Source organism: Eurypyga helias, unplaced genomic scaffold (assembly GCF_000690775.1).
Source record: "Eurypyga helias isolate BGI_N326 unplaced genomic scaffold, ASM69077v1 scaffold5812, whole genome shotgun sequence".
Taxonomy (NCBI): Eukaryota; Metazoa; Chordata; class Aves; order Eurypygiformes; family Eurypygidae; genus Eurypyga; species Eurypyga helias.
In genome coordinates this window covers 35,731-46,515 of record NW_010237703.1, presented here as the reverse complement: position 1 = coordinate 46,515, position 10,785 = coordinate 35,731, and the positions used below count along the sequence as shown (strand labels likewise).

Below are 10,785 nucleotides of genomic sequence, written 5' to 3'. Positions count from 1 at the left end.
CTGACTTTGTAATTGTTTGTAGAAAGCGCATTATAAATGGATGGAATTCAAACTTCCCTGAAGCAAAAACCTTGTCATATCTGCTCCTCTTCCACAGAAACCATTTAGTGCATCCCACCAGGAAAGCTACATTTAGACTTGTATTACAATCAGGCTTTCAAGTACCTAAATATTCTCTTATTGTTTTTACCGTACTATTAACAAAGGCTTGCTAATGCATTCCTAATGACAAGGAACATTCATTGTAGGCTTTAACATATTTTAACTTTTAAAGATCAATATTTCTCGATGGTCCTAAAAGAATAAGTGTCTCAGTATCTTCAAAGGCAGCTATGCAAATATGAATGTCAAACCTTTAACATTGTTATTTTTGCATTGTTGTTTTTGCTAGTTGACATCTACATTTGATATATCTACTTGTTTGATATTGCTTGGCTGCTAGTTTTACATAATTCTCCAAATAATCCGCGTTAGTATTTTTAAAATGTGGAATTAAACCCTTTTTATTGTGACATTCAACAGAAGCTTCCTCTACAACATATTTTCTTGTCTGTCTACTGATACACTGGAGATCTTCATCTCGTCCACCACATTTCAATCTGCCCTATGTATGCCTATGATCTCTTTGCTCAGGTTCTAAACATAGTTTCTAGCATGCTCTTCACATATATTTTTATGGCACTGGTACAGGAATGTGTTACAATAATACCTCAGCACATAATTAAAGTCTCCTCCTTGGGAACCACTAAATCTGCAGGTCTTACAGTAAATAACTCAAGCCTGACCACGATGCCCTGAATTTACACATTTGTAAGGATCAGGCTTCTTTCACAATAGTATTTTTACATCTCCCAGCAGAATTCTTGAATCGTCACAAGAGATGACCATTTTTTTTTTCAGCTGGGAAGATGAAGGTAGACAATGACAGAATAACTTCACAAAGCCTTTCTACATGTTTCCATTCATGACTGCTCTTCTTCCCATTCAGCAACCCTACTGTCTGGATATTGCATCTAGGAAGCACAGTTTTCAGCCACTTAAGCAAGCTACACACATACATACACACCACGAGTCTAGGAAGAATGTACAAACAATGCCCTGTTTATGGTCATCTGTGTGGACTCACCTTGGGAGCTACAATAAAAACCAATCCATTCTAAATCTAAAATAGTACCTCTAGTATTTCCACAATAGTCCCATCCAGCTCTGAAGGGTGTCACAATTTTTTTCATGCACAACGGTTTGCTAAAGGTCATACAGTCTGTGCTGTGACTTAAAATCTTCCAGCCTATTCATTTATCAATAGGCTTTTGCTTAAGCAATAGTCACACCAGAATGTTTCAATTTAGATGGATACATTCTTTGTCATTTGTTCTTCAATTAGAAGATGAGGCTTTTGAATTATTTAAAAAGGGTTTAGTCTAATTTAAAAGTAAAAAATTTGTAATCAAGATCAGAAATATATGCTGAATATAGGGGGATAAACCTGATATACCTCAAAGTTGAAACTTCCTCTTCCCCTACCACTCACATGCAGCTTTGCTGTTGTGGGTTTACACAGCCATTCTCCACTACCGTGAAAATACTTACATGATAAGAACAGCTACACATCTACATACTGTTTTGCTTCTGGAAGTAGTTGAAAAACTTTGGGACCTCCAACTAGATTTAAGATCCAGGCTTTATTCCTGGTCAAAAAGAACTGATTTAAATCACCTGCAACATAACATTAAACTCAGGATAACATCAATTCTATCCTTCTGCAGGTTTGATGATACGAGAAGTTTGAATGCCACCACAGAACTGTTAAAAACCTTTCACTGACACAATCAGCCAGAAACTAGTCCTCTATTTCTAATAGCTAATGAGACCTGCACAGGGAAACAATTCTTATTCATGGTACCACACAGCAGAAAACAACATAGATGATCTGAGATGGTGGGTCTTCTGATGTCATGCACTAGTCACTATCTTTGGTGAGAAATGCTTATAAATGGTAGAAAAGTAATTGCATTATCATTTAACAGCAGTTGCCAATGAGTGACACACATGAGCTAATGCCTTGACGCTTCATGCCTTTATGGTTTCATCACAAACAACACAGTTTGAACAAACACCATTTGTAGTAACGTGGCATCAAGTGCAGGTTTTCTTACCTCGACTAAGAAGACAGTCACACACAAAATTAGAACAAAAATCAAGTTTTTGTGGATGGTAACATATCTGAAATAGGTATTCCATGTGGTTACAGTACCCAGGCTCTCAGCATCATCAGTAAAGCATTCCTGTCAAAGAATTGATAAGACCATCATCAGAATCATAATAGTATCTATATATGAAAATTTCTGGCACATGAATGCTGTCATTCTTTCTGCTAACTCGCTCCAAATAACTGAACTGCAGCATTCAAATTGACTGATAATGGCTGGAGAAGAAGCTACTGAGTGGTTGAGTCATCTCTGATATAACAGAATTGAGACGATTTGAAATTTTCAGACAACACTGAAAGAAACAACCAAAATTTGTCCAGCACTATTAGAAGCTCAGAAATGGTTAATCAATAGCTATTTTCTTTCAGTGGAGATTATTATTGTGCTGTTAGAGTAAATTTGTAAATACTCTGAGGGTTGGGTTTTTTTCTGAGATCAATAAAGAAAAAGAAAAAAAGGGCAGTGCTTCAGCGAATTATGAGTTTAATTTCTTGTAGACTTTTTTCCACCTAGGAAACTGCTTTAGAAAATTTTGCTATCCTGTGAAAATCAGATGTCAGTTTTGAAAATGAAAGTAGTTCATCATGATGACCAGTTGATAGTTAATAGAAAAAAGGAATTTTGGTCCAGTTCTTGGTATAAAACTCAATAATTTCCAGCACATCCATAAAAAAAGAGTAAAATCCAAATTACTCCTCTGTTCATTATCTGTATCAGAACATGGGAGCTAAGCAGTCTGACAACTTAGTCAAACTTTATCAAAATCCAGTTTTAAGAAGTGTGCTAGTACTTCAAATGTATTCTTTTTTTTCCATGACCCTTAACATTTCAAATTTCAATTTTACATAACAGTTTTAAAACAATATTTTTCCATGCTATAGTTTTAAACTTAGCTTAAGTAACCTTAATGGTATGTTAAACACAGGAGGTTAGAATTCTGTACTGAAATTCTCTACAGATAGTATTCAGAAACTGTAAAAAACCAGGCAAAATAAGTTTTTGAGGATCTCAATGATTTCAAGATGATATTTGTGTTTAAAAAATTCAGAGATATTCCAAAAAGATATTCCACAGAGGAGTACTGCATTAGGAATAATACAGGTCGAAAAATATATAAGGAGTACATTGCACTAAGCTATCACCATATCAAAAGCCAAGATGAACATAAGTCAACACACACCTTTAAATCCTCTTCATTGATTTCATCAGTTATGTCCAAGACACTGTCCCGAGACAAGCGCCTGGTGTAGATATCTATCTCAGAAGACAGGTTTGTCTGAGGCACCACAGACATTTTCCGAAACGACATACTTCCCTTTTTGGCAAAGTTTGGCCCATGGTTCACAGAGGTGCCCGTCATCAGGTTTAGCACAGATTGCCTCCTCCGACCATGCAGCACATGGTCAGTGTTTAGCATGTTACTCCGAAGCAAACCTACATCTCCCTGTTCCAGGTCAGGTACCAGCGAGAGCCTCCTTTCTGGTGGGTCGTTGTAGCCTTCTTCTATCCCATTGACCTGCATCCCATTCTTCTGTACTACTGAGAACTTCCTACTTGCATTAAGGGGGTTAATAATTATGGAGTTCTTCCTTTTGTCATTAAAATCTGATGTTTGTTTGAAAGATTGCTTCTTTATTTCATTTCGTGACCCTATGCCTTCTCCTTCAATGGAAAATCGTCGCAGCGTCTCAGTTAGAATTGAATTTCTTCTCTCTGCACTGAACTGATCGAAAGAATCAAATCCCATCAGCTCTGAGCTGAAGTCTGGCCGTTGACCCTGAAGTTCAGAAAATGTTCCATAGAAATAGCAGCTCCCCTCATGTAAAATTAGTATTTTGTCAGCAATCTTTAAGTGTTCCAGTTTTGAAGTAACCAAGATCCTAGTTTTATTCGCCATCAACTTGCACACACAGCTATAAAAGATGAAAGTGTTAAAAATGAGATTTTTTTCTTCATGATTAAATGCTGCTTTTATCCCTTTCACTTTCAATCTACGTACCGTTACCTGCCCCCCTCCCAGTATGAGCAGTCTCGGGTGCTCCCTCAAACTACAAAGGAGGCTGTAAGGCTGAGATGTGTAAAGGAACTAAAAGAAGGGGGAAAATTTAATCATTTTCAGGTCAAACCAAAAAGCACAGTTCAACATGAAAATGAAGTATTTCTTTTCATCTTAGGCTTACTTAAATCTTTTGCTACCAAACTCAAAAGCACTAGCTCAGTTTCAAAACTTTGAAAAGCTCCTGGACAGCAGTGTGTGTCCTGACTGTTCTGAGCTACACCACTAGGACAAGCCAGAAGGCCCTGTCTTTGGCCAACCTGCTGCCCATCTCTTGATCACTGGGCACTTTCAGGTGACCAGTCTTTCCGTCATTAGAAAAATAGACAAAATATAGTTTTTGTAAATATCTATACTTAAAAAGCAAGTAAGTATTTTAAAATTAAAGCCTTTCTGGTAGACAGACACATCAGCTATAAACCCATGCGCTCTGGGAGTAATAGATTATAGCAGGCTCAATATGTTGAGATGGAAGGAGCAGTAACGCTCACACCTGGCCCCAGCTTGTTCCCAGCACAGTACACTGTCCTACTGCTAACACAACATATTCACGAGAATCCCTAAAAATAAACATCCCCAAAAGGTGTAATTTTGATCACTTCAGTATTTTTGTGCTGTTGTTAAATTTCTGTTCTTGGTTTTACTTTGTGCTGTTCTGTGGGATTCTTAAATTCAATCTATCAAAACATACGGTACCTTTCAAATATCTCTTTTTCTGTAAAAATGTCTAAATGTCCAAAAGGAGAATCCAGGAGATACAAATCAGCATCTTTGTACACTGCTCTGAACAGAGAAAATGGAAATGACATTAACTTTCACAGGTCTTATAAATGTACATAAAAATAATTTATAAAGGATACTGTTACAGGTTTGTCTCAAGAGCTTGTAATTGATAGACTTTTCTACAGCATCAATAGGGAGTCGGAGTTCAACGTTAAATGTGTTTATAAGACACCAGTCAATAAAGCCTTGCCTTGCTGCAGTTCACATTATAAGCTCACCCAGTTTTCCATTAATTTCTGTGCAATCAAAGGAAGCTATACAGCTGCCTTTTACACAGGTTACTTTAAAGATCTGTTTATGGCCTGAATCTCACAGTCCCCATCTGAGTACAATGACTGTTTAAATGGGAACGTAGTACCTAATCTAACGTCTACCGGTGCCTGAGAGAATATTACATATATGTAAATAACTGTGTGAAAAGACTTAGGTCTCAGCACTTATTTCTAAAAGTACTTTGAAATAACTGGTGAAGAAAGACAGTGTATTAGTGAGCCATGATCTTGCAAACATTATCTGAAATGGGACTATACAATATTTTGAGTTCAGGACATGAAAACCTGTCTGTAGCACTAGGACCTTAAGCTGTTTGTGCCTGGACATGGCTCACTGAGACCTAAACCTGTAGTTAAGAGGTTGGGGTTTTTTTTAAATCAATCTCAATATAAGTTCAAAAAGGTCCCTTGCCTTCCTCTGTGAAAATCATGATGTGATAGGAATCAGAGTATAATTAGTAAAGAAAAATTGGACAGCTGCATTTCAGTACTTTTAAAAGTATTCTAAAAATGAGTTCTAAAATCATTATGTTAAACAATGTGAAAATATTTAATAGGGAGTAAAAGCCCTCAGTAATAGTATATTAAGTTGCAAGCAACATTATTGAAAAATCCTCTGTCACGATGGATTTCACTGACCATACATTATGATGTAGTGGCTGCACAACAACAAAAAGTTCATATCGTTCTTGGCACTTTCATCAGAAGAAAGTTTGCAAGTTTTTTTCTGGAATAATTGTAGCACTCAAATTATTGCTATGATTTGTGTGTTGGACTTAGTAGCTCTACATGACTGGCTAATTTAGGCTACTGGGCCAGTGAGCTAGCTCAAACCCAGGGCATGCACTGGTTTTTACTCCTGGTCCTTTCCTTCCCCAGGTTGTAGCTGCAGGCACTGACAGAGCTCAGCAAGAAAGACGGGCTCAGGCAATCTTCACCTGCTTCTCATGACAGCTGGTTGACGGCACTTCCATCAGGGATTCTCATTTCACATGACTTTGCACAGAATACACCAGACGTGTATGCAGCCAGTTCAAGCAAGTAACATCCAGCTTATCACCAGTGCAGAAGGATACAACATCGGGCTGTGATCCTAAATTTACTCCTCTAGCTTTCCCAGAGATTCATCTGCAACCCACACCTCAACACCTGCACAGCTTGCTGTATGTTGAGCTTAGACTGGAGCCCAAACAAAAGGTAAAGCAGATACAGACACAGTCTTTGGGACGTTTAATTGTTTTAAAAAAAATAATTATATAGCTGACATACTATAGCAGTTCTGTGGTCCTGCAGTACATGAGCTGTGACCATGTGAAAAGTGACAGACATGATTATTCATAGAATCTGGGAAATACTCCACATAATTACTGCATTTTAAATTAAAATCTACGTGGGTTTTATTGGTTGAAGCTTTTTATTGCTCTGAAAGCTTTGCCTGCTCCTCCTCTCTATCTTACTGCATAAAACAGGCCCATCCATATGCCTCTTCCCTCTCACAAATCTGCTAGAAAGATCCACACTGAAAGCCTCTCTGGTTTAATGAACCCATCTTTTAGCCTTACACAGACATGCACACCTTTCAGGGGATGCCAGTGTGGATCACGATAATGTGGTTTTGCTTCTGCCCAGCATTTCTGAGCATGGGAACGAGCACAATGTGCACTTGGCAGAGAAATAAATGGGGCCATTTACACATCAGAGCTATCATTACCAGATTTCTGATGCTAGGTAAGTGGTTCTGCTGTAATACATAGCTAATTTATAAGACAAACACCTATGTTACTGTTCTGTAGACCTTCAAAATTCCTTACTAATGTTGGAAGGTCAGACAGACAAGGCCAGACCATTATTCACAGGTACTGACAAGACATTGCTTTCCACTTTCTCTTTTTACAACAGAAAAGACCAAAACTATGCTCAACACTTTTCGAAGCATGGCAGTTTTTTCATTTTTGTTACCTATAGACAGGGAGTATGTCATTAATCGATACATAAACTGGTTTGTAGAAGCGTCATAGCAGGGAAAGATCCTGGAATATTTTTTATTTGTATCTTTGTACGGGTTTCTTCAGTAGTAAGAAGGCTACACTTAAAGGTCTGAATCTCCAAACAGCATCTTGCATCAGGGACAGAAAGATTCATCCTCAGCTAAGCCATAGAATGCACATGACATCAAACTTCTAAAATTCAACTAATAAATATGCAGGTGTATCAAAAACGTAATTGCCTAGCAAAACTCAGATTTCTGATAGCAAAATGAAGTTCCTGATAAACCTAGAGGATATTTATTGAGCAGGACTTAGTCCACGTGTATTTAAGTACTTAAGTCATAACACGTTCCTTAGGCATGAAACAGTACACTACTTAGAGAGCAAAATACTCACCTTGCTAGTGAGATTCGTGCTCTCTGGCCTCCACTCAGACTGATTCCACCTTCACCCAGCACTGTATAATCTTTGTCTGGGAACTTGGAAATGTCCTGTTGACAAACGTTTTTTTAAGAATCAGACACGTATTTTTCACATCCAGGAAACTCAAGCTACAGACTACATGGGAGCACAGTGTAAGCAGTGTACAGACAGGTTAGACAGAAGTGGTGAAAAAAAACCACCCTCGCACAGAGGTTTATTTATTTCTTTCATTTGTTTATGTACTTGGAATGGTGATAAAAGAAAACACATCATTCTATCACAGAGAGCAATCATGAGCTGCACGATTTCAGGAACAAATATTTGTCTTAATTGCTAGATGTCCATAAAAGCAAGGAATGTACCTTCATACAGTATCAGCCCAAGATATTAACCGTTTGATCTTTCTGTCAAATAAAGAGATAAATGCATTTGCCACTGAATTTAGGGAGAGCAAGAAGCAAACTTTGGATCTGAGCTCTTGAAAAGCCAGAAAAATTTGCAATTCAGGTTCATTAATAATGGCTTGCACAAAATTCCTAGCTGGGAATGCCAGGAATGCTCAAGGTTTGCAAAAGGCTTGGGAGCCAAGTTCCACTGCTTGGGCTGTAGGTTACACACAATTGTGATAAAACCAGAAAATACCATTCCACTCTCACGTGAGACAGAGAAAGGAGAAAGGAGAAAAGGACGTCATTGTGCCCCATTAGCAGAGGTGGCTGAGGGAAGTATTGAGCACCGAACCCGAAGATCCATGTAAACAACAATAATGAATGGAAGTGGAGCCATGGAGAATGGTTTGTGTGCCTGAAGGCTGTCTAGTTTTTCTACTTTTGCAGCTGCTCTAACAAAAAATATTAATCCTGCCTTCAAGCCTTACCTGGCCTATGTCCTGAAGCCAATACAGTGACCCCACCATCACTGTGATAGCGGTAGTTTCAGGGGACTTTTCCCAGAAACACTGGCTGGATGATCTCCCTATGCCCCAGGGCACCTCAGTTTCCAGCAGGTATGACTCCAGGGCACTTTGCCATGAGCCGAGCTGGAAGCCCAAGTGTCCCAGAAGCTCCCAGTGCCTGCACCACCAGACTGCTGCTCTCGCTGCCTGTGCTCCCAAGGCAGGGATCTCCTGCAGCCAAGGAAGCTGCCCAAGGCACCTGGTACCAGACAAAATCGGAGCCAGTGTTCTCAGGCTTTTAGTGCAACTTCTAGGGGAAAAAAGTGGCATACAAAATCCCTCAGAAAGTGAGCTTCTGGGAGCAGGCGTTAGGCAGTGCCTTGGAAGAGGTGGCCTGTTTTGGGGGTCTCTCTTCCCCCAGGCAGCCGAGGAGCAGGCAGGAACTCAGCTGTCTGCATGCACTCTACAGCACCCACAGAAATCCTGCAGCTCCTGGGAAAAAGAGTGGAAGACACGTGAAGCGCTTCCAGGGCAATACGACCTGGGATTCTAAGTCGAACTGCTCTCCAGAAGTTTGCATTTCATACAAAGTCAGATATAATCCACTTTTGATCACCCCGCTGTGATTTTGATGGCTAATCACTCTCTGTTGAGCAGCCTTTTGGCATTCCAAGCCTCTGAGGTTTTGCAGAATAAATTAATAAATAAAGATCCTTCCCGAGAAATGTTTCCTTCTTCCTCCCATGTAAATTGGCCTGACCTCAGGAAAAGAGTGAACAATGCCGTTCAGCCCTGGATCAGTGACAGATGAAAGGTCCAGCCACTCAAGGACTAGAAATTGACTGCCTGGTCTGTCAGGAAATGGGAGATTCTCCCAACTCTTTAATTTGATAATAGCGCTTACTTCCTGACTTAGAGGATTCTGACCTTAAAATCAAGATGCTCTTATGTATGGAAAAGCTATTGCAGGTGATTTTTAAATTCTTCGTACATTAACTAGTAATTTTCCTTGTGTAAAAGGAGAGCCACACGAGCAAATCCCTGTTTACAGAAGAGGGATGTGAAAAACAGTGCCTGCAACATATTTAAAGGAAGATTTTCTGAACGTGGCAAAATCATCTTCCTGTAGGTCATGAAGTGTTTAGACAGACATGTGAAATTCTGGCATAAAAGCTTTTCTGGCATTTGCTGGAGATGACCTGCTCAGACCACTTGCGGTTTCACTGTGCATGTGGGAGTCATGTTATTCATCTTTAACTGTGACATTTAGCCAATATCATTGGGATTTACATGCTTAAGTATCTAGATATCTAACCCAATTTCAACTGTTCCCCATTTCTACCCGTATTGCTGCCTGTAATGGTGCTGGTGCCATTGCGGTTTCCTGATTCTATTTCTTTTCTGAAAAAAAGCCTAGGTGAAGAACTGGGCCCAGTGTGCCCTCCCCTGCAAACAGGGTACAATTAGTCAATTCCAGGGCTCCCATTTTTTTTAAATGGTGGTAGGATTTTGTCAGATAGATTTCTTTGCAGGTGTGTCAACATGGAATTTTAATCAAACTTTTAATGAGTTCCCCTTCTGCTCTCTTCTACCCTTCACCTCAGGATAATACATGGCATGGAACAGACAAAGAACTTTTCAGCCTGTAATTATAATAATTAAAAAATGTTTAGTAATTTCTTTCAAAGGCGTAAACAGAGTGATGAAGTCCAATAGACACACAATGCTATTTGTTGGAACATGCATTACCTATTGTAAAAAAGTACATAGGGCTGGTCCAAATACATCCTTGCTGTCATTTTATGCAGGAAGTGAAATCAAGCCAGGGACAAACCTAATGTAATGATGCTGAACAGCACAAAACCCAGCATATTAATGAAGTAGTCACAGGATTTTCTTTAACATATCTATTTCTAAATGCTTACATTGAGAAACCTATTGGTAACTATTCAGAGAACAAACCCACACACACAGTTCCCACAGACATTAGTATCTTTTGCAGGTGCTTCTACTATCAGGAGCTAACAAATCTCAAGTTGCACACCCAAGGAGAAAGCGTTCCTTTGAATATCTGTTTGCAATTTTAATAATGTAAATGTCATATTTATCTACCTCAGCAGCAAAGGGATGACCCTCATAATACATTTGGGCTTGGTAT

General features: G+C 39.1%; 1 protein-coding gene across 1 annotated transcript in view; it reads right to left on the bottom strand.

Moving 5' to 3' along the window:
* The window catches only part of CFTR (cystic fibrosis transmembrane conductance regulator (ATP-binding cassette sub-family C, member 7)), a gene marked incomplete at its 5' end in the record, with an annotated part of 76,959 nt that overhangs the window by 35,991 nt on the left and 30,183 nt on the right, over positions 1-10,785 (bottom strand). The window contains 4 exons of the mRNA XM_010147550.1: positions 2,157-2,285; positions 3,391-4,123; positions 4,963-5,049; positions 7,706-7,800. Coding sequence (XP_010145852.1) covers positions 2,157-2,285; positions 3,391-4,123; positions 4,963-5,049; positions 7,706-7,800 — 1,044 coding nt within the window. The remainder of the gene's footprint in view (positions 1-2,156; positions 2,286-3,390; positions 4,124-4,962; positions 5,050-7,705; positions 7,801-10,785) is intronic.